Genomic DNA, 24,243 nt, shown 5'->3' with positions numbered 1-24,243 from the left:
GGACCTTCGATGCTGCAGGAATCTTTTGGTACCCTTCCTTAGATCTGTGCATCGACACAATCCTGCCTCGGAGCTTTACGGACAGTTCATTCGACCTAATGGCTTGGTTTTTGCTCTGACATGCACTGTCAACTGGAACCTTTATTTAGACAGGTGTGCCTTTCCAAATGATGTCCAATCATTTGTATTTACAGCAGGTGGACTCCAATCAAGTTGTAGAAACATCTCAAGGATAATCAATGGAAACAGGATGCACCTGAGCTCAATTGTGAGTCTCATAGCAAAGGGCCTGAATACTTATGTAATTAAGGTATTTTATTTTTTATAAATTTGCAAACATTTCTAAACATGTTTTTGCTTTGTCATTATGGGGTAGTGTGTGTGTATTGAGGAAACATTTAGTTAATCCGGTTTAGAATAAGGCTGTAATGTAACAATGTGGAAAGGTCTAGGAGTCAGAATACTTTCTGTTATCCACTGTGCCTTAAGAAAAAGGGCCGTGGATCAGAACCTGTCAGTATCTGGTGTGACCACCATTTTTATCATGCAGCCTGACACATCTCCTTTGCATTGAGTTGATCAGGCTGCTGATTGTGTTCTGTGGAATGTTTTCCCACTCTTCAATGGCTGTGAGAAGTTGCTGGTAATTGGCGGCAACTTGAACACGCTGTCGTACATGTCAATCCAGAGCGTCGCAAACATGCTCCATGTCTGGTGAGTATGCAGGCCATGGAAGAACTGGGACATTGAGCTTCCAGGAATTGTGTACAGATCCTTGGGGGCCGTACATTATCATGCTGAAGCGTGAGGTGATGGCAGCAGAGGAATGGCATGACAATGGTCTCAGGATCTCGTCCCGGTATCTCTGCTTTCAAATTGCCATCGATAAAATGTTGTTTGTTCGTTGTCTGTAGCTTATGCCTGCCCATAACATAAACCCACCGCCACCATGGGGTACTCTTTACGGAGTCTTCCATCATCTCGGTGAAGTTGAAACTGGCATTCGTCCTTGAAGAGCACACTACTCCAGCGCACCGGTGAGCATTTGCACTCTGAATTCAGATCAAAACCTTGGTGAGGACGACGAGCACACAGATGCGCTTCCCTGAGATGATTTCTGACAGTTTTTTGCAGAAATTCGTTGTTTGTGCAAACCTATAGTTTCATCAGCTCTCCGGCTTGCTAGTCTCTGACCATCCCTCAGGTGAAGAAGCCGGATGTGGAGGTCCTGGCCTGGCATGGTTACACGTGGTCTACTGTTGTGAGGCCGGTTGGATGTACTACCAAAGTCTAAAAACAATAACGTTGGAGGCGGCTTATGGTAGAGAAATTGCATTTAAATTCTCTGCCAACAGCTCTGGTGGACATTCCTGCAGTCAGCATGCCAATTGCACGCTCCCTCAATTTGAGACATCTGTGGCATTGTGTTGTGTGACAGAACTGCACATTTTAGCATGGCCTTTTTTGTCCCCCAGTACAAGGTGCACCTATGTAACAATCATGCTGATATGCCACACCCGTCAGGTGGATGGAATATCTTGGCAAATGAGAAATGTTCACTAATAGGGATGTAAACAAATTTGTCCACAATTTGAGATTATTTTTTTTGCGTATGGGACATTTCTAGGATCATTTGTTTCAGCTGATTGGACCAACAGTTTAGATATTTTTGTTCAGTATACATCCTGCATTACACAAATCAAGTTTTGCTATGGAACCTTTCCTGTGCCCTGTTACTGATTTTTGACTGAATGTCTCTTCATGCAGAAGAGTTCCACCACCGGAAGGAAGACCAGCAAGAAGTCCACAGAGGAGGAGTCGTCTGACAGTGAGGATGACAAGAAGGATGGTGATGAAGAGCAGAATGCAGAGCAGCAGCCACCACCACCCACCATGTCGTCCTGGTCCAGCGACCATAATTACAATGCAGTAACGCCAGAAAAGACTACACCCATAGCACCACCAACAGTGTTAAACAAAACGTGTATGTATCTCTTTGAAGGTCTTAATAATCCACTTTTAAACATTTTGTCGTCTCTCACTATAGGGGTTGTCAAGTGAGCCATCTGAATGTATTTGCATCGCTCTATTACGACTTCTTAAACAAAACCACATTATTTTCCCATTGATAAATGTGGTTGCTGTTATGGCAACGTAATGCCTTCGATCAGTGGTGTCACGTTTATTTCCTGGAGGGCCTAGCTTTAGTTCATCAATCAAGTACAAGGGAGGAGCGAAAACCCACAGACACTTGGGCCTCTTTGGAATGAGATTGACACACGTGCCTTAGATTAATTGCCCAGATCTTTGGGGAAAGCACTAATGAGAATGGGTCCCCAAATGTATTTGGAGTTTGAAAGTGTGTTTCATGGTTACTTAGTCAGGTATACAAAGTTACTGAGTGGGTAAGTACACATTTCTATGAAAGGATACAAACGTGACTATTTTAGGATTTATTTCTAAAGCTGTGTTTAAAAAAAAAAAAACTTAAACACACAAACGGTAACCATGAACAAAGCAATGATTGGGGATTATTTATGATAAATGAATCAAAGGTTACTGTATGCAGTGCGAATGTGTGTTGGCACTCGTGTGGTGTGTGTGAGAATCTCCACGTGCTCCTCCAAACTGCTGTTCATCTAGAGGCAGTCCCTCTCGAGCAGGTAGGTCTCAGCGTTTTTTAAAGTTTTTAATCCTGGATTTATACAGAAATACAGCTCACACTGTTGATGAATTGAGCTATAAGTATTCGGTGCAACCAAGGAAGTATTCACGATTAGCATTGTGAATGGTGTGCTGTTTCTTTATTGAATGTCATGCATCCAAACTCCCTCTGGGGCACTGGCGATAAAATAAAAGGTGTTAAGACAGATTTTTTGGAAGCCTTGATTGATTATATGAGGGGTCTTGGATTACTTAGGATGTCCTGGCCAGTTTCTTTCGGACAGCATGTGACACAGATCTACACGCCACAAGAGGAAGTGAAAGTCTGAAGCGGACTGACTCGGACAGCTGGAACAGGAAATCTATTGTTTCTTCTACTGAGACAAGTCCTGCTGAAGACACTGCCCAGAAGTCTTCAGCACAGAAGTATTAGATGACCAGAAGAAGAGTGGAACACCAGAGTCGTCATCAACTAAACATAAAGAGCAGGGTGGCAGACCATTATTACCTAAGTTCTACCACACTTCTGTTTTACTGATATGAAATTACTGAGACTTTTAGGGACAATTTAGTATTTTTTGCTATGAACTCAGCTTTGTTTCAAAGCTTTAGCCAGGTTTCTAATTTTGAGGGAAGTAATTATAGACAGGTTATGGATAGTTTGGAATGCAAGCATTTTAAATTTGTGTATTTGCATTGGTAGTTCATGACTTCAGGAATCTGCTTAGCCATGTAATTACAGCTGCCTGTTCTTCAGATGTATGGGGAGAGATGCCATATGTTATTAACTCATGACCTGCTTGCATGTCTATACACTCAGATCTCCAATATATTATTTTGCGCACATACATTTTGATAGTTTGCCAAGTGTTTTTGTGAGCAAATCAGTAGCATTGAAATTCCTATTGTGGCCTGTTTGTCTAAAAGGGTCTTGTTTGAAATCTGTGTATATGAACATATTGGTGATTTTAAAAGAATGCAAGTGATAATTGTACAGGTAAGAACAGGTTTAGTAGTTAGGGCTGGAGTTGAATGATGTGTGCCTTTGGCTCAACGAGCAATTGTGTAATTGGACATGGTAGTAGCATTTTCTGCTGATGGCACTCACAGGTATTTCCCTTTTTAATGTACAGACATTTCTCATACTTTGGTAATGAGAAACACCGACGTGGCAGAAAATATCTGCTTTAACAAAGCTATGACTAACATCGATGTCCAAATGTTTACATATCAAGTCATACAAAAGCAATTGGTACTAGTATACTTGTCACACACAACCAGTGCCCCTGGGGAAAGATGTTGCATCGATCTTGAATTGTTCAGCTTAATATGCCTTGACAAATATTTTGTCTTTATTGAATGCGCATTAGATGTGTGTACAGCTGAAGGTAGATGGTATTGTTAGAACAACCCTAGCTCTGTGTGCTGGTCTCACAGCAATATGAATTTTCAGTGGTGAAAATATCAGATTTGGTGTGGGATGTATGAAGATATGTAGAAGGAGATGAACGTTCAGACATTCTTTGCCCAAACATGGTAAGTTGGACTATTGGTTGTTTTCTGGCCACTTGACACAGTGGGTCAACTAGTGGGATCTTCAAAGGGAGAGTTGCATCCTAATGGTATCTAATTTTAGTTTTGTGTAAACCCCTGTACCCAGTGACTTTCCAGACAAGTGTTTTATTTAGGGCTTGATATCTGATGGGTTGTTGATCGGGGTCTAGTGCTGTAGTTCAGGAACGGATGTAAAATGGTATGCATTCATACTGTGTTGCTTTTTTTTTTTGTGCTAATTTAGTACACAGTCGGGCCTAGGAGAGTTTAGTACTTCTGATAACACTGAAGTGGTGTCTCGCCTACATTCTTCATGAAGAGGATCACCACCATTTGAACTAATGTTGAGAAGATTGGAATTGCAGCACCCCAAAAATGGGTCCTTTTTATCCAAATTCATTTTACATCAATTTTAGCCAGAGAATAAAATATTTCCAAATTCTGTTTTATATTTATTTAACCTATTTTATGTGCATGCTTATTTATGGTTGGCTTTCTCTGTGTGTGGAAAGATGTATTTTAACCAGGTTTATTTTGTGTTTGTCGAGGTATTTAATCATTAGATCCAAAAGGGGGAGGAGGTCCCATCTTCAATATTTTGTTCTTTGGATGCATTCTGGTGTTTTTTTCTGGCAGTCTGTCAATAAGTGAATCTAAGATCACATTACATATGCCATCGTAAATAATTATGTGTTAACTGATTTGCTATTTAAATGTTTTAAAATTTTCTCCCTGAATTCAATTGTTTTGTTATTTTTTCATGGTGGGTCATAAACTGTTTCTACTTGTGTTTAATGCTAGCTGTTTTACGCTCCACAGCTCCTGTAGAGAAGGAGAGTGAAGAGGACCAGAGTGAGAAGGAATCAACCCCTTCTGAGAAGAAGTCACCTGCTTCTACAGCGCCGCTCAAAGGAGGAAAGAAGTCCCCCGGCCCCAAATTATTAAAGACATACACCAGACGCAATAAACCAGCAACTCCAGGCAGCAGTGCTAAGGCACCAAAGAAACAACCACCCCCCCCTCCTAACAAAACCAAATCCAAGAAACCACCTCCACCGCCTGCTGTCCTGACCCCTTCTGCCCCTGGTTCTTTAGATGCCCCACGACATCACGTCACAGGAGCCCTGAGGGTTGGCAAGTCCAGCTTTACCATCCCTAAGAAGCAGGCCCAGCCCCAGCAAAGGGACTCCTCAGGTCGTAGTCCGTCCAGAGTCTCATCCTCAGCCCCTTCTACCCGACACCATGAGCCAGGCGCTTCTGCACCTTCCATGATGTGCCCGACAGCTCCGCCCAACAACCAGATGAGACAGAACATCCGCCGCTCGCTCACAGACATCCTCTACAAGAGGTGAGTATCCCAGAAGACCTAGACTGATCCACGTTTCGAGAGAATGGCTTACATTGTCTCTTGAACTTCATGCAAGGTCATTCATCTGATTTATGGTTTTAATGTAAAAAAAATACAAATTAAGAGAATACTAAGAAGTTGTTGTAGGCCAATGGAAAATACATTTGAAGTCGGAAGTTTACATGCACTTAGGTTGGAGTCATTAATACTAATTTTTTAACCACTCCACAAATTTCTTGTTAACAAACTATAGTTTTGGCAAATCGGTTAGGACGTCTACTTTGTGCATGACACAAGTTATTTTTACAGCAATTGTTTACAGACAGATTATTTCACTTATAATTCACTGTATCACAATTCCAGTGGGTCTGAAGTTTACATGCACTAAGTTGACTGTGCCTTTAAACAGCTTGGAAAATTCCAGAAAATTATGTCATGGCTTTAGAAGCTTCTGATAGGCTATAATTTGAGTCATTTGGTGGTGTACCTGTGGATGTATTTCAAGGCCTATCTTCAAACTCAGTGCCTCTATGCTTGACATGGGAAAGTCAAAAGAAATCAGCCAAGACTTCAGAAAAACAATTGTAGACCGTCACAAGTCTGGTTCATCCTTGGGAGAAATTTCCAAATGCCTGAAGGTGCCTAGTTCATCTGTACAAACAATAGTATGCAAGTATAAACACCATGGGACCACGCAGCCGTCATACCGCTCAGGAAGGAGATGCCTTCTGTCTCCTAGAGATGAACGTACTTTGGTGCGAAAGTGCAAATCAATCCCAGAACAACAGCAAAGGACCTTGTGAAGATGCTGGAGGAAACGGGTACAAAAGTATCTCTATCCACAGTAAATCAAGTCCTATATCGACATAACCTGAAAGGCCGCTCAGCAAGGAAGATGCCACTGCTCCAACCGCCATAAAAATGCCAGACTACGGTTTGCAACTGCACACTTTTGGACAAAGATTGTACTTTTTGGAGAAATGTCCTCTGGTCTGATGAAACAAAAACAGAACTGTTTGGTCATAATGACCATCGTTATGTTTGGAGGGAAAAGGGGGAGGCTTGCAAGCCAAAGAACACTATCCCAACCGTGAAGCACGGGGGTGGCAGCATCATGTTGTGGGGGTGCTTTGCTGCAGGAGGGACTGGTGCACTTCACAAAATAGATGGCATCATGAAAAAGCAGGAAAATGATGTGGCTATATTGAAGCAACATCTCAATACATCATTCAGGAAGTTAAAGCTTTGTCATAAATGGGTCTTCCAAATGGACAATGACCCCAGGCATACTTCCAAAGTTGTGGCAAAATGGCTTAACGACAACAAAGTCAAGGTATTGGGAGTGGCCATCACAAAGCCCTGACCTCAATCCTATTGTAAATTTGTGGGCAGAACTGAAAAGGCGTGTGTGAGCAAGGAGGCCTACAAACCTGACTCTGTTACACCAGCTCTGTCAGGAGGAATGGGCCAAAATTCACCCAACTTATTGTGGAAGGCTACCCAAAACATTTGACCCAAGTTAAACCATTTTAAAAGCTTTGCTACCAAATATTTATTGAGTATGCAAACTTCTGACCCACTGGGAATGTGATGCTGAAATAAATCACTCTACTATTATTCTGACATTTCACATTCTTAAAATTAAAGTGGTGATCCTAACTGACCTATGACAGGGAATTTTTACTAGGATTAAATGTCAGGAATTGTGAAACTTAGTTTAAATGTATTTGGCTAAGGTGTATGTAAACTTCTGACTTCAACTGTACATGTTCCCCACATCTTTGACGTGCTTCTACACCTGCATTGCTTGCTCTTTGGGGTTTTAGGCTGGGTTTCTGTACAGCACTTTGAGATATCAGCTGATGTACGAAGGGCTATATAAATACATTTGATTTGATCTTTACAACTACATTGTCTAGAATGTATAGCTCTAAAATGTGTGTGACCAATGCGATTTGATTTATTGTCCCACCAGGGTGAGTGACAGTGATGATTTGAACATGTCTGAGAACGACGTGGGGAAACTGGCGGTCAGCATTGAGAAGGAGATGTTCAACCTGTGCCTTTGCACAGACAGCAAGTACAAGAACAAGTACAGATCCCTCATGTTTAACCTGAAGGACCCCAAAAACAAGGTGAGTCCACAGGTGTCTGCAGAAGTGACTAGTCAAGTGATAAGTTGTGTAGGCAAAACCAAATATGGTAAATGTTGGAAAGCCATGTACATGTAACTGCCAAAACAACGTAAATACCAACATAAAGTGTCTTAATAGGGCATTGGGCCACCATGAACCAGAACAGCTTCAATGTGCATAGATTCTACAAGCATCTGGAACTCTATTGGTGGGATGCGACACCATTATTTGTTCTACAGGAAATTCCTTTGTGTTTTGTTGTTGTTGGTGGAGAACGCAGTCTCGGGCGCCACTCTAGAGTCTCCTAAGTGTTCAATTGGGTTGAGATCTGGTAAATGAGATGGCATATGGTTTACATCGTTTTCGTGCCCTGTGGATGGGGGCATTGTCATCCTGTGGGGGTGTAACCATGGTAGACAAAATAACTGGGCCTGCCCAACATTTATACATGACCCTAAGCATGATGGGACATTTAATTGCTTAGGAATAGCTCAGGAACCATAACTGTGGAAGCACCTGCTTTCAATATATCCCTCATTCACTCAATTGTTTCCTTTTATTTTGGCAGTAACCTGTACATTTGAATGAGTATTTCTATATTATAGTATTGCGTTGTTGGTATGTGGGTGAATTGATCGTGAGTCATGAATTCAATTTAAATATTACTGAAATGTTTTATATTCACACGCCATATGTGCCAGGTGAGTAAACGGTATGTTGTGCTTGTCTCAGGGCTTGTTCTACCGCGTGGTCTGGGGAGAGGTCAGTCCCTTCAGGCTGGTGAGGCTGAGTGCAGATGAGCTACTCTCCAAAGAGATCTCAGAGTGGAGGAAGCCTGACACCACTGAGGTAAGAAGGAACTCCTCTGTTGACCTATTAGACATCATGATAATGAAACCAATAATTCTATAGACAGAGCAGTACTAGGAATGGTATTTATTGTGCAACTAAATATCACTACTAAAGAGACCATATAATTAGCCTAATCTTCGCATATTTTATATTGTTAGACACTATATGTTCAATAAGGCCTACATCCAAGTTGTTGACCTCTGTTGTATCCCATAGGCTCCCAGTGCTAGATCCCAGACAGGGCAGTCCAAATCGGGCCGTAGGCTTGATTCTGGCCCCCTTGATGTGGACATGGAGGACGCTCCTCCAATGTCTGATGGAGACGTATGTAACTCTGGCACCTCTCCATCTCCTCGCATGGCTTTTTCTGCAGTAAGTGGTGGCTTTCTCACCCTTTATTTCACTTCCGCTGGTCTTTCATCTTCATTTTCCTTGCATAAGACAATTAACCATGTTGTCCTGGGTGTTAACGTGTGGGTAACATATTGTGCTTTTACAGTTTAATTCTCTTGCCGACCTGTCCCATACCTCTTTAAACTGTCGCTTTGTCCTACTGAAGCTCACTGCCACCCGCCCCGTGCATCACTCAAATCATGTTTCACACCCACTGTGCGTCAATGTAGCTATTGTTTTAGAGATGATCTAATGATTCATGTGCTCAGATTATTTCTTACATTCAGGACCACATCATATTTGGCTGTGGTTTGATGTGCTATTTGAGATTCCATTGTCAGTTTGTAGTGTTGACTGTCTCTCTGTTTTCATTTTACAATGTGTTCAGGAACTAGAGGAAGCTAGCTCCGCTCCCTCTTCTGGCTCTGTTCAGGTGGGGGTGAAAAGTGGCAGTTCCCTACCAGACATCTTCAGCATGATGCGGGACACCACAGCCGAACACAGGGCCCACCTCTTTGACCTCAACTGCAAAATCTGCACAGGTACAAATAAATGATGCAAGAAACGGTGGCATAAAAACTTTACGCGTACCTAAATTCCCCTCGCATATGTCCCTCATATTTTCATTCTTATTACTCCATGCTTAACTTTGATTAGTGGATTTGAAGGTTTAGGAGGTTTAAGTAACATCTGTCTCCCCTCTTCCAGGCCAGAAGTCTGCAGACGATGAACCAGCCGCCAAGAAGGCCAAACTCTCCAAGAAACCTGAAATGAGGCAAGAGGTGAGGCGCTTGTCCAGGTCCTCCTCAGGTGAAGGTGCCCCGGTCTCTTATTCCGGCAGTGAGACGCCAGTCCCTGAGCCCCTGCCCTACCAGGAGGACACAAGCATCCATTTTCCTCCGCCCCAGACCCCAGCCCCTATCACCGCACCAGCCGTCTCCTCTGTCAGCATCACCCGCAGAGATCCCCGCATGGCAAGACACAGCTCTGGAGTGACGGTCACCCACTCTGCCCCAGACGCATCCATGGTAGCATCCATCTCAACAGATACCTATTCAAGACCCATTCCAACAGAGTCCTATTCAAGACCTTTCCCAGCAGATACTTATTCAAGACCAGCCGTCTCAGTAGAGCCCGCTCCTGTTGCAGTGATGGAGGTGGTGCCCAAGGGGCCTCTGCCCATGCCGCCGGCTCCTCCACCTTCCATCCCCAGGCCCATCGTGCAGAAAGCTGCCTCGTCAGAGACTCCTCCAGAGGGCGAGACTGCCATCTTCCTCCATGGCCAGGAGATGATGTGGAAAGGATTAGTCAACATGCACACCGTGGCCAAGTTTGTCACTAAAGCATACCTAGTCTCAGGATCCTTTGAGCACCTGAAAGAGGTTGGTTATTAATTTGTTAGAAAAGATTACATCCCTGGTAGTTGTAGTTTGTTTATGTGAGCTAAGAAAAACCACAACGAAGACAACAGCTGCTAAGATAACTGTTATATTTGATAATAGGGAAAGTCTCACTACATTTTGGCCTTCAGTGCCTTCAGAAAGTATTCACACCCCTTGACTTTTCAACATTTTGTTGTGTTACAGCCTCAATTTAAAATGGATTAAATTGAGATTGCGTGTCACTGGCCTACATAGTGTCATTGTGGAATTATGTTTTTAGACATTTTTACAAACTAATTAAAAATGAAGAGCTGAAATGTTTTGAGTAAGTATTCAACCCCTTTGTTATTTGAAGTCTAAGTTCAGGAGTCACAGAAATTGCATGGACTCACTCTGTATGCAATAATAGTGTTTAACTAGGTTTTTGAATGACTACCTCACACATTTAAACTTTATTTAACTAGGCAAATTCTTATTTACAATGATGGCCTAGGAACAGTGGGTTAACTGCCTTGTGATGGATTTTAAAGTAAAACTGCAAGAAATGTGACAAAGAAATTCACTTTATTTCCTGAATACAACGCATTATGGTTGGGGCAAGTCCAACACATCACTGAGTACCACCCTTCATATTTTCAACCATGGCGGTGGCAGCTTCATGTTATGGGTATGCTTGTCATTGTCAAGGACTAGGGAGAACAGAATAGAGCTAAGCACAGGCAAATCCTAGAGGAAAACCTGGTTCAATTTGCTTTCCAACAGACACTAGGTGACAAATTCACCTTTCAGCAGGACAGTAACTTTAAACACAAGGCCAAATATACACGGTTGCTTATCAAGATGTCATTGAATGTTCCTGAGTGGCCTAGTTACAGTTTTGTCTTGAAAATCTATGGCAAGACTTGAAAATGTCTGTCTAGCAATGATCAACAACCAACTTGACAGCTTGATGAATTTTGCAAAGAAGCTCATAGACATATTTTCATTAAATTAGCTACAATTTCTACATGTTTTCCCTTTGGCATATGGGATATTGTGTGTAGATGAAAATAAAGATTTACTCCATTTTGAATTCAGGCTGTAATAACAAAATGTGGAATAAGTCTAGGGTTATGAATACTTTCCGAAGGCACTGTACTTGTTTGAATTGTTTGTGAATATATGGTAATATCATCTGAGTTTAACACAAAGGTGACATTGTTAATCCTGTACAGGATCTGCCTGACACCATCCACATTGGAGGCCGAATCTCTCCCAGCACTGTGTGGGACTATGTGGGAAAACTGAAGACATCTCTGTCCAAGGTAAAGCTTCCACCACAATCTAATAATGTGCGGTATTTATACACAACCTACTTCCTGGTTGAGGACCCTAAAGTTACACCCCTCTCTTTGTTTTTGCCTCATCTCCAGGACCTGTGTCTGATCCGGTTCCATCCAGCCACAGAGGAAGAGGAGGTTGCCTACGTCTCTCTCTTCTCTTATTTCAGCAGTAGGAAGCGTTTTGGAGTGGTCGCCAACAACAACCGCCGGATCAAAGACCTGTACCTCATCCCCCTGAGCTCCAAGGACCCCCTGCCCTCCAAACTGTTACCTTTTGATGGGCCAGGTAAGCATCTGCAGGGAGACGCACAGAGGCCTCTGATAACCCGAACACCCAAACACTGGATTGAATATGATGTGCCAAAGTCTCTATACCTCAAGACAATTAAGTTAGGCATAATGTCAGTCGATAGTTTTGTCCAGAGTGGTCACTATGTTCAGGATTTTATTCATTTACTTAGTTTTCCTCTGTGTGAAAGGAGAGCTTGTTTCATGAAGTTGATTTATGATATACATTGTAGGGGGCGAGCATGTACTTCTGCTGTTGCCTTCCTCCATAAACATCCCTCTGTACTTGTTCTATGCCCCCAGTGTACTCTCTGTGTGTATATCACCTTGTATCACACGTCGGTCTTAAATAAAGGATGTTGTGCATCACAGGTTGGTGCGGCCTTAGACGTCAGTCTCAGCCTGTTGTTTTTAAGGCTCAGCTTTTATTCTGTAGATACTCGTGTGAAATGTTTGGGTAATGATGGTGTTTCTGAAAATGACATCTGCCACAGTGTGTTACATTTAAATGACTCCTCACTGCAACTTGGTGTACTGTGTTAGTGGATCTGCCTGCATCTCCAGTACCCACACATCATAACTGAATGGGCAGCACCTGACCTACACCTAGTCCATCCCATACCACCAATGTCTGGAAAGCCATGGTAAGTTATTATGAGAGGTCCAGCTTGGAGAGCCTTGGACAGAGATGGTTCTACTCATGTTGGGGTTTTAAAGAAGATGAAGGACAAGAGAAGAATCTATGGATCTCAAACATTTACTGAATTGAAGAAACAAACACTTAGCCATCCATATAATTAGTTGTCAGCAGAGGTTGGATAAGTAGTGTCATAATTAAAAACGTTGCATATAAGTTCAGTGGAATTGCACTGTACAACACATATTGTCCGTTTTTATATAGAATAGTAAAGAATATGGAGATGTCCACTAATATTGACATGTGACTTCATGAGAATGCATGCTAATGACAATCTAGCAAGATGAGAAGCTTCGTGAAAGTGGCGAATGTTGCGTTTTTGTGTACCTGCAAAATGTGATGTTAGATCAACAACGGAAACATGCAGTCTAATGCAGAGCACCGTCAGTTCTCAAAGTATCATGGGGAGTTTAAGACTGCTCAGCAGTGTGATGACTAAGCACTCTTATAAAGGTTGTCTGTAGCTTACAACTCTTGTTTGTATTTTTTTGACACATTAATATTTTTAATTTAATGGTTATACTTGAAGCTGTGGTTATACATGTGGCGTTTTGTGCTCATATTTTTTTCGTTAGAACAATTCGAAATGGAGAGTGAAGACCACAGCTTGTGGCTTTAAATCAACAGACCTTTTTGTGATCCGTTTTGGTTTGTTGTGATCTGTGTGATTCCCGGTCTGTGAAATCCTGTTGTCGTCCATAGCATCTGGCATTTGAAACAAGCTCTCATTTCAGTTTCACTTCAAACAAATTATCTCTGGAAATATTAGTCATTAAGCAGACAAATCTATCGGAGATATACAGTATACAAGTATGTAAGTGGATAAACGATATGTTCTAGAATGCTTTTTATTCAATTTTCACTAATTGTTTTAACTTTGCCTTGTAGGACTTGAACCAGCGCGCCCTAACCTCCTGCTTGGGTTGGTGATTTGCCAGAAGGACAAGAAGCGTGCTGGAGCCTCTTTGGAGACTGAGGAGAAGCGTTCCAAGATCCAAATCAGAGACCTAGATGATACTGGCCTTCCAAAACCAACCACCACCATCAAAGCTGAAGTCAAAGCTGAGAAAGCCTTGCGGTACACCCAGGATCTTCCCTTTAGCACAACCCCCCCAGGTACACCTCCCCCTCTCAGCTCCTCAGAGACCTCCTCCACGTCCATGGCAGCCTTATCAGTGCTGTCTTTCCTGTCCTCTGTCAAAGCCCCTGCTACAGACAAAGAGTCACCTGCCTCAAGCTCTGCTGCATCATCTGCTGCCAATGCCACTCCCCTTCAGACCATCCTGAAGACTTTGTTTGGGAACAAGAGGCAAGACTCTGAGGCCTCCATGTCTCCCTCAGAGCATGGTGCTGTTGACATCTCAGCCGTGCCTGCTACTCTGCTAGATCCCATTGTTCAGCAATTTGGACAGATTTCTAAGGAGAAGCAGGTGGAGGAAGATGAGGATGACAGACCATACGACCCAGAGGAGGAATATGACCCAGGCATGGGCTATGGAGCACCCCAGAAGTCAGTTAAAGAACCTGAGGTCATCAAGCAGCCAGAGGCTACAGATGTGGATGATGTGGCTTATGACCCAGAGGATGACACCATCTTTGAGGAGGTCAAGACTGAGGGCCCTGGTCAAGCCAAGGCCACCGGGGATCTGACCAAACAGCAGAAAATGGTGGAGGATCTCAACAAACAGATTGAGGAGCAGAAACAGCAGCTGGAGGAGCAGGAGGATTCCATCCACGAAAAGAAGTTGACCACAGGGACATCAGCTGCCTCGTTCTCAGTCACAGACGGTTTGATCTCACCATCCCTACTGGCCAACAGTCGGCTCCTGCAGCTGGGCAAAAAAGTTGAAGAGTTTGTGAAATCTGCTGCTGCTGCTCCTTTGATTAACCAGAGAAGGGACCCAAGGCAGAGTAGGGATCCCAGGAGGCTAACCTCAGACTCAATAGAAAAGGTGGAGATGCCTCCTGCCAAAGACACCACGCCACCACCACAGACTGATGTCCAAGAACCAGAAACACCACTGCCCCAAGAAGAGGTTATAACAGATTCTCTTCCCTTTCTGGAATCAGACGCAACAGAGGTTTCCATTCCCCTGTTAGGTGAGCATGTAGAACCTGCTACGGAGGTCAATTACATGGAGGAACAAACTGTTGAATCTGAGGAAGTCGACCCAACCAAGAGTGACTTGGACAAATATAGTATTTGGCCAAATGCAGACAGCATTTTAAAAACAGGGGAGATTTCTAGTTTTGAGAAGAACCATCAAGAGCCTACCTCCTCTGGCTACTTCAACATGTCCACAAACAACAACTCCTTAGCTTCACCTACAATTAATGTACTGTCTCAGAATGTCACCCAGGATAGCTCCACCCTGGTGAACACTCAATCCTCCCACATGTCACATATGGGAACATCAAGCTACATGGACTACGGCGCTCCTCCTGATATTCTCCCAACAACCACCTTTCCACCCCAGCTTGTACCACCACCAATGCAGGGTCCACCCCCAATGCTTGGGCCACCACCCATGCAGAGTATTCCTTCCTTGTCAGGCCCTCTACCTATGCAGAGACCTCCTCCACCCATTCAAGTTCCTCCACCCATGCAAGTGGAGAGCAACCAGTCTCCGTACTCCCAATATGGGCCGCCTCCTGCTGCTTATCCTCCCTATCAGAACCAATGGGGAGGCTCTCAGCAGCAGTATGAGGCCCCCCCTGGTCCTCCACCCCAGACCATGATGCCACCCAGGGGACCCCCTCCATTCCAGCCGATGGGCCCGAGAGCCCCACCTCCCCAGATGTTCAATGCCCCCATGGGCTCCATGCCTCCCCAGCACATGGGGCAGCAAGGCCCCCCTCCAGGCCAGTTCATGGAGAGCCATGGCCTGCCCAGACCTAATTTTGACGGGCAAAACGGTTTAGCTCCACCAAGGATCAGTGGACTCCCTCCTCCATTCAACTTCCCTGGACCCAGAGCACCCCCTCCACCCTTCACAGGGCCTCCCCCAGGCCACTTTGACAACAGAGGACCTCCTCCATCCCACTTCCCTGGGCCCAGAGGTCCACCTTCTCATTTTGGGGATCATGGGTCCCAAGCCCACATGATTGACCCACCAAGAGGCCCTGTAGATCAGTACAACAATGTCAGTGTTGGGTCCTACCAGCAGGGCATGGACCATCACCAGGGTCAGACCCCTCCACACATGTACAAAGACAACCAGGCTCCCCCACAAGGCCCCTCTTACAGAGGACCTCCACACAACCAGTATGAGGGGCGGAGAGGCCCGCCTCCCAGTGGAGATATGGGTGGACAGCGCTTCCAGCCACCTAACCAGTTTCGGGGCTCTATAGCACCCTCCCCAACACCACACAGGGGGTCTTATGATGACCAGGGACCCCCTCAGGACCAACGTGGGGCCCCACCACAGCATTTTGGAGGACCTGACCAGTATCGCCTTGACAGTCCAGGGGACTTAAGACCAGTTCGCCACAGTGGGCCTCTGCTCCCGACCCCACCAGAGGGCCCCATACCTCTACCAAACCGCATGGGGGGTCACAGCCCAGAGTCCCACAGGGATGACCACTGGCGACGACACTCGCCTGATATGAGGAGAAGGAGCAGCTCCACCAGAGAGGGCTCAGAACCTTGCGGTGGAGACAGGCCCAGTCGGTTTGAGGGGGGCCACAGAGACCGGGAGCCAATCCCTGGCTCCTCTCAGTTGTCTGAGGAAAGGCAAAGGGACCTGTCTGAGGACCGCAGGAGGGAACGGGACAGAGAGGGGCCCCATGGAGCCAGGCCATGGGACAGGGGCCAGGACAAGCCCTGGAGCCGGGAGAGAGAGTGGGACAGAGGCCGGGAGAGAGACAGGGGAGAGAGGGAACGAAGCCGGGAGAGGGAGCGCAGCAGAGGGAGGGAGGGAGAGCGACATGGGGAACCCGAGGGTGACAAACGCAGGGAACCCGAGGGTGACAAACGCAGGGCGCCGGAGGGTGACAAACGCAGGGCGCCGGAAGGTGACAGACGCAGGGCGCCGGAAGGTGACAGACGCAGGGCGCCGGAGGGGGACAGACACAGAGCGCCGGAGGGGGACAGACACAGGGCGCCGGAGGGGGACAGACACAGGGCGCCGGAGGGGGACAGACACAGGGCGCCGGAGGGGGACAGACACAGGGCGCCGGAGGGGGACAGACACAGGGCGCCGGAGGGGGACAGACACAGGGCGCCGGAGGGGGACAGACACAGGGCGCCGGAGGGGGACAAGAGAAGGGACAGGGAGAGAGACCGAGACAGGGGCAGGGAGAAAGAGCCTGACAGGAGAGACTACGACCGAGACAGACCCAGGATCAGAGACCGGGAGAGAGACCGCGACAAGAGAAGGGAAAGGTCCAGGAGCAGAGACCGGGACAGAGGCAAGGAAAGAGAGTCTGACAGGAGAGACAACGACCGAGACAGAGCACGAGACCGAGAGAGGGATAAAGACCGGGACCGGCGTGACAGCAAAGAAAAGAGAGAAGACAAAAAAGAAACAAACAAATCTGATGTCCCAAAGGAGAGCGATAAACCTGCAGAGGTTGAAACTGATAAAAACACATCGTAATGTCTTACTTTTGAGGACAATTCACTGTAGTAAATCAATCATCCTGTAACTTTTACTTTCAGCACCATAACTAAATGTAAATAGACATTGGGAATGTGTTTCTACATGACAAATGATTTCATGGTACAATACTCTTGTAGTTCGAAAGGTCGGAACATTTTTTGCCACTTCATATTTTATGAATGTTATCACATTTGAAACTAATATTGAGGTCATTTAAGTTCATCTGACTATGATACCATGTCATTTACATACAAGTACCTTTCTCCTGTCAAAGTACCTTTTCTAAGAAACACATGAAAGTAACTGATTAACTCCCTGACCTTTAATGTAAATATGAATGTATTTGTGTATATATCGGTATGTTTTTAATCACATTTTTCTAAGTAGAGAAATTATAAGCCATATATCTGGAATGGATAATGTGAGAATTTAGGAAACATTGATTGCTATAGTCTGAAGTCATTGGACAGTATGTGCTATGTGTTCAGCAGTTACCACTGAATGGATGTACCTATAGTATTGCTAATTACAGTTGACATTAATTTTGTTTAAACTTGGCCAATTAAACCTTCTTTATGGCAACCTTTGTCATTAATGGGTTCTGTCTTTCCATTACATCTGACTTTAAAAAAAAAAAATGTAATGTTCAAAGACTGTAATAAACACCACATAGACTCCGTTTATCTATTTGTTTTATTAAAATCAAATGTATACAAATCATTAGGCACCCCTGGTGGTACATGGTTAGGCACTAAAGATATTTTAAGCAGTAGAAAGTATTTTGAAATACCTTCTGAGGCAAGCATAGTCATTCAAAGCTGAACATTTACCCAAAACTCCATATAACAAATTCCCCAAACTAAAAATATGCTATTACAAAATAAACCACTAACATAATCGTTACGGGTTTGAAAACCGTAATCAATAGTATAACATTTGTGTTGTTTTGAAAAATGTGGTTAACATCCCACTGATATTATACATGAAATCAGATATAATAAATTGATTCACTAACATTTGTTCATATAAATGGAAATGATTAGAATACATGGCATACATAATGTTCCTTTATTAGTGCATGACATGGTTGAATACTCTAATCAATCGTCACTATTACGTCAAACACTGAATATTTCCTTTTGGCATCTTCTCTTCATTTTCCTTTGCTGGGCTCAGCAGTACCTCTTCGGTAGGTTTCTTATTCAATTAACTATCCCGGGATGTGCTAATATTGCCCTCTGAAATGTCAGTGCATGGTTCGCTCTCTAAATGCTTACTTGCAGCTCCCTTATTCTCCCCATCACCATAATTTTCATATTTTCTGTCTGTTTCCCTCCAAATCTCCACTGTCCCTCTCTGGTTGCTCATCTGTACTCATGACCATTGGTGTTAGTCATTCCCTCTGAAACGTCATTGATCTGCTCCCTTATTTTTTCTTTCATCATGATCAGCGTTAGTCGTTCCCTCTGAAACGTTGATACGTTTGGGAAGTTCATGCTCTGTTGACTTATCTGCACCTCTCTTTCTCCCATTATTAGTATTTCCCTCTGGATGTCCACTGCTAGTTTGATAATCTGATTGCTTCAGAGAATCGATGGTGGGGTGCTGACTAGTGTTGGGGGTAGTTATAGAGCTACCTCTATCAGAAGCTTCATAACTGGATTGCGCAGTATCGATTTGCCGATAACTGGCAGTGTTGTCGTCAGTGTCATCCTGTTTCAGATCAATTGGGTTATTATCATCTGGGAATGTCTCTCCCCTGAATATACTCTGGATTGTCTTGGGGCACCACACAAACTCATGTTTGGGCTCATAGTGTGCGTAGGCATACTTAACTAAATTCCTGCGCTCTTGCTTATCAATGACAGCGAAGATGAAGTAGTTGAGGGCACTTTCCTTCACATTGTACAGCTTGTCTTTGACAAGAGTCTGCTCTAGGAAGAAGCGGACCAGTGGGGCCTGGTAGTGGGTGAACCCCAGAGTGCCCAGGCACTTCAGGATGCGGGTGATGCGCAGGTTGTTGTGTGTGTTTCTGCCATGAACAAAAACACAAGAACAACAAACATACAAGGGTACTGTTAACCTCAAAATCACTTATTCTCAAAGGTTAATTTGAAAGCTGAAATCTTAGCTATTATGTATTGCAATCACTATATAATAATAACAGTTATATGACCAAACGAAGACATTTCTAACCTTTCCAGGTTGTCAAATCTCTCACGCCAGTTATTCGCAAGTTTCACTTCCCCTGTAATGTCATTTGACAGCTCTATGCCGTAGAAGTCCAGCATGAGCTTGTAGGATGCAACCAGCCTCTGCTTTGCTGTGCCATCTTCAAGGAAAGCCTGAGGAGGAAGCGGATTGTCATTCAGAACGATTATGAACACATTTTCATTTGTCTCTAAGCCCCCAGTCAATAGATAATGTATGACATATGTAAATGCAGTATGCAGAGAACACTTTCCTTGCTCAAAGAAACTACTAGAAGTACCTCAATTTCCTTCTTGGTGAGTTCCTTGGCTTGATAATTCATTCCTGGTTCTTGAAGTGGGAACAACCTAAATAAAATGTTTGTGTATTAAACAAATATTTTAAACAACTTAACTTAGAAATGTAAAGGAAACTGACCATTGGATGTATGAGTGAACTTCTTCCAGTTTTGAATATTTCCTGTGCCATTTATTGTGAAAGTCCTCAATGAAGACACCTAATCAGAGCAAAGTTTACAGTTAAACATGTCCATGTCTTGTCAAATTGAAACTGCGCTGAAAGAAATAGTAAATAGTTTACCATCAGGGGAGGAGGGTATTTGTCCACGGTAGAACTGTAAATTAGGCATTTCATCCTGGGGGAGTAATGCAAATTCAGAAATGAGGATATTTCAGAGAGCTGTATTAAAACAGTACAATAATCTCAGAGGAATTGGCCATTAAAATTATGACTCAAATCATCCCGCTTTTCCATGTACTACATAAAGAGATGAGTACTTGCTTACTTGTTGTTGCCCGCCAAAGTACAAATTTGATTCTTGCCCCTGTGGAAACAAGAACAAAGGTCTAAAGACTGTACAAACTATTGACTGATTGATAGTCAGCAGCAGCAACATACTATGATTGAGGTGGATATATTTTATAGCATAAAGTGTGTAAGATTGTGTGAAGAGAATAATGACTTACTGGATAATCATGCCTGTACTTCTGCATGTCCCTTGCTGCACTTCTGAATCTGTTAAACTTGTTTGACTGAAAACACATTCACTCCATGAGTTCACAAAATGGCAGGTACTGGAAACACCTGACCAATACTGATACGCCCACGTGTCTGATCTATATAAAGTAAAACAAACTTGGAGGGAAACTTTTACTAGCTGCAAAGGCCGGCTTGTATTCTACTTGGCTACCGACGGGCCTAGCAGACTTTATGAGTCATATCCATTTTATGTATCTGGAAGTTATTAGATCACATAGACAGATGTAATAAAAACATCATTAGACTTAAACCCTTGACTAAAGCTTTGCATGGTGAACAGACGCACCACAAGTCCTCAACTGGCATTAAATAGTACCCGCAAAACCACAGTCTCAATGTCAACAGTGAATCTGGGATGCTGGCCTTCAAGGCAGAGTTGCAAAGACATAGCCATATCTCAGACTGGCCAATAAAAAGAAAAGTTTAAGATGGGCAAAAAAAACAGACCCTGGACAGAGGAACTCTGTCTAGAAGGCCAGCATCCTGGAGTCGCTTCTTCACTGTTGACATTGAGACTGGTGACTTGCGGTTACTATTTAATGAAGCTGCCAGTTGAGGACTTGTGAGGCGTCTGTTTCTCAAACTAGACACTCTAATGTACTTGTCCTCTTGCTCAGTTGTGCACCAGGGCCTCCCACTCCTCTTTCTATTCTGGTTAGAGTCAGTTTGGGCTATTCTGTGAAGGTAGTAGTACACAGCGTTGTACGGGATCTTCAGTTTCTTGGCAATTTCTAGCATGGAATAGCCTTCCTTTCTCAGAACAAGAATAGACTGATGAGTTTCAGAAGAAAGTTATTTGTTTCTGGACATTTTTGAGCCTGTAATCGAACCCACAAATGCTGATGCTCCAGATACTCAACTAGTCTAAAGAAGGCCCATTGTATTGCTTATTTAATCAGAGCAACAGCTTTCAGCTGTGCTAACATAATTGCAAAAGGGTTTTCTAATGATCACTTAGGCTTACAAAATGATAAACTTGGATTAGCTAACACAACGTGCCACTGGAACACAGATGGTTGTGGATAATGGACCTCTGTACACCTATGTAGATATTCCATTAAAAATCTATCTGCCGTTTTTAGCTACAATAGTCATTTACAACATTAACAATGTCTACACTGTATTTCTGATCTATTTTATGTTATTTTAATGGACAAAAAATATATATTTTCTTTCAAAAACAAGGACATTTCTATGTGACCCCAAACAAATTGCACATTATTCTTGAAAAAAAATATTCAAGCCCTGTCATGTTTATCATTGCTAGTCAGTCCTTTTTAAGTCTTGCCATTGATTTTGAAGACAATTTAATGCACAACTGTAACTAGGCCACTCAGGAACATTCAATGTCATCTTGGTAAGCATTTCCAGTATATTTGGCCTGGAGGTTATTGTCCTGCTGAAAGATTCATTTGTCTCCCAGTTTCTGTTGGAAAGCAGACTGAACCAGGTTTTCCTCTAGGATTTTGTCTGTGGATAGCTCTATTCCGTTTCTTTTCATCCTAAAACTCCCTAGTCCTAGCCGATGACAAGCATACCCATAACATGATGCAGCCACCACCATGGTTGAAAATATGAAGAGTGGTACTCAGTGATGTGTTGTGTTGGATTTGCCCCAAACACAAAGCTTTGTATTCAGAACTTAAAGTTAATTTCTCTGGCACATATTTTTTCTCAGTTTTACTTTAGTCCCTTATTGCAAACAGGATGCATGTTTTGTAATATTTTTATGTACAAGCTTCCTTCTTTTCACTCTGTCATTTACTTTCATTTTTTGGAGTAACTACAATGTTGTTGATCCACCCTCAGTTTTCTCCTATCACAGCCATTAACTAACTGTTTTAAAGTCACCATTGGCCTCAGTGTGAGATCCCTGAGCAGTTTCCTTCCTCTCCGGAAACTGAGTTAGGAATGACGCCTGTGTCTTTGTAGTGGCTGGGTCTATTGATACACCATCCAAAGTGTAATTAATAACTTCACAATGCTCAAAGCAATATTCAGTGTCTGCTTCTTTTTTTTGTTTACACATCTACCAATATGTGCCCCTCTTTGAAAGGCACTGGAAAACCTCCCTGGTTGTTGTGATCCAATCTGTGTTTGAAATACATTGCTCGGCTGAGGGACATTACAGATAATTGTATGTGTGGGGTACAGAGATTAACTTGTCATTAAACAAATCATGTTAAACACTATTATTGTACACATAATGAGTCCATGCAACTTATGTGACTTGTTAAGCAAATGTTGACTCCTGAACTTATTTAGGCTTGGTATATCAAAGGGATTAAATACTAATTGACACAAGAGATTTATTTTTTCATTTTTAATTCATTTATAAAAATGTCTAAAAACATAATTCCACTTTGACATTATGGGGGTATTGTGTGTAGGTCAGTGACACAAAATCTAAATGTAATCTATTTTAACTTCAGGCTGTAACCCAACAAAATGTGGAAAAAGTTAAGGGGTGTGAATACTTTCTGAAGGCACTGTATGAGAGAGCACATGTATGAGCCATTGAAGCAAGCATTTTATGTAATACATTTATCTATCTGAAAATTCTGAAAGATTGAGTTATAGATTGGGGAATTTTGTTTTAAATTTAAATGTTTTTGGGGGAAATTAAATATGCCAGTTGTATTTTATGCGGCCAATAAGAGACGTTTGATGATGAGCTACAGTATTCTGAAACTCATCTTACTGAGAGACCTCACCAAAACCATTATCAGGGCCCAAGGGCCTGCATACGTACATGTTTGGTCCTTCTTTCACTTGTTTCTTCGCTTGGATGATCCTCCCATGTCGAGTCGTACATGCAGGAGTATTCATCGGTATCTTCAATATCAAATGACCTGAGAACCGGAACCTCCACTTTTCCACTGGGAATGGATTCAGACTCCACTACTGCACTTACTTGAGAGTCTTGACTCTCCACTTCATCTCTGGGAAGGGAATTCGGACTAGGATAACTTGGCATGATAAATCTCCAGATGCGTTTCAGCCAAGGCCAACAAGTTGGTATGAACGACTTCCAGCGCAGGCCCATGTAGGCGAGAACTGAAACCAGTAATAAAGTGCGTTTCTGCCTAAACCGTTCAATCCCGGGAAACATCCTAGACATGTGTCGTCTCAATTTAGTAGACAATTTCAGCTCGCAGACCTGTTCCAATTATCATTAGAAGCCCACTAACTCCGGAGCGGCGCACACGATAATGATGTAGGACTCCGCCGTAGCCTATACAAAATGTTCCAAGGTAACAAATATTCGTTTTATCACTAACTAAATGACGAGAGCCACCACGATATCTTGCATTCGGATTCGAATAATATGTTCACATTTTCACTTTCGTTTCTTCCTGTCACTATGTTCTATACTCAAACACTGGCGCAATATCGCGAGACTTCCGGGAACGCTTGCGAAACAGACCAAGCAGACCGGGATTTGAATGAGAAGTCAATGAGAGAATCGAAAAATTCTTCCTTAGTAGTTCATTTTCTCGAAATCTAAAGGCATAATCTAGATTTGAGTTCATGGGTCCGTATACTTTTTGTCCAATTAATATTTCCTATCAGATGACAAGATAAAAAACGAATAAAACATGTAAGTGCTCGTTTATTTCATTTGAATCAGAAATCAAACAAGGCATAAACGGTTTTGTTTTTTGTTTTTATTGTCTAAAGGAAATATTAAAAAACGAGAAAATTAATAATTATTTGATTATTTATATGTTGTGTTTTTAAATTAACGATTCTGGTTC

The 24,243-nt window shown here is 43.1% G+C and overlaps 2 protein-coding genes across 2 annotated transcripts in view; one reads left to right on the top strand and one right to left on the bottom strand.

Annotated features, from left to right (window-relative positions):
* Nucleotides 1-17,917, top strand: part of LOC115137809 (death-inducer obliterator 1-like) — a 28,479-nt gene extending 10,562 nt beyond the window's left edge. Inside the window, exons 8-17 of the mRNA XM_065000088.1 lie at nucleotides 1,768-1,984; nucleotides 5,038-5,566; nucleotides 7,542-7,701; nucleotides 8,434-8,550; nucleotides 8,770-8,925; nucleotides 9,335-9,488; nucleotides 9,655-10,328; nucleotides 11,543-11,632; nucleotides 11,741-11,936; nucleotides 13,524-17,917. Coding sequence (XP_064856160.1) covers nucleotides 1,768-1,984; nucleotides 5,038-5,566; nucleotides 7,542-7,701; nucleotides 8,434-8,550; nucleotides 8,770-8,925; nucleotides 9,335-9,488; nucleotides 9,655-10,328; nucleotides 11,543-11,632; nucleotides 11,741-11,936; nucleotides 13,524-17,233 — 6,003 coding nt within the window. The 3' untranslated portion in view covers nucleotides 17,234-17,917. The remainder of the gene's footprint in view (nucleotides 1-1,767; nucleotides 1,985-5,037; nucleotides 5,567-7,541; nucleotides 7,702-8,433; nucleotides 8,551-8,769; nucleotides 8,926-9,334; nucleotides 9,489-9,654; nucleotides 10,329-11,542; nucleotides 11,633-11,740; nucleotides 11,937-13,523) is intronic.
* Nucleotides 17,916-23,857, bottom strand: LOC115137871 (opioid growth factor receptor-like protein 1). The gene is made up of 8 exons (XM_029674154.2): nucleotides 23,238-23,857; nucleotides 20,413-20,478; nucleotides 20,232-20,270; nucleotides 20,027-20,081; nucleotides 19,865-19,943; nucleotides 19,728-19,794; nucleotides 19,433-19,581; nucleotides 17,916-19,268 (listed from the first exon to the last, which is right to left on the bottom strand). The coding sequence occupies exons 1-8, from the start codon at nucleotides 23,604-23,606 to the stop codon at nucleotides 18,647-18,649; spliced, it is 1,446 nt and encodes a 481-aa protein (XP_029530014.1). The 5' UTR covers nucleotides 23,607-23,857; the 3' UTR covers nucleotides 17,916-18,646.
* Nucleotides 23,858-24,243: the final 386 nt, after the last annotated feature.

This window comes from Oncorhynchus nerka, linkage group LG2, assembly GCF_034236695.1.
Source record: "Oncorhynchus nerka isolate Pitt River linkage group LG2, Oner_Uvic_2.0, whole genome shotgun sequence".
In the NCBI taxonomy this organism is placed as follows: domain Eukaryota; kingdom Metazoa; phylum Chordata; class Actinopteri; order Salmoniformes; family Salmonidae; genus Oncorhynchus; species Oncorhynchus nerka.
This window is presented reverse-complemented; position numbering and strand designations above follow the sequence as displayed.

Bases quoted from the DNA above. Each gene is read 5' to 3' on its own strand.
- LOC115137871 (XM_029674154.2), bottom strand. From the start codon at position 23,606: ATGTCTAGGATGTTTCCCGGGATTGAACGGTTTAGGCAGAAACGCACT. The intron at 20,082-20,231 runs GTAAGCAAGTAC...TTACTCCCCCAG, and splicing joins ACTTTGGCGGGCAACAACAA to GATGAAATGCCTAATTTACA. The intron at 19,944-20,026 runs GTAAACTATTTA...TGCTCTGATTAG, and splicing joins AATACCCTCCTCCCCTGATG to GTGTCTTCATTGAGGACTTT.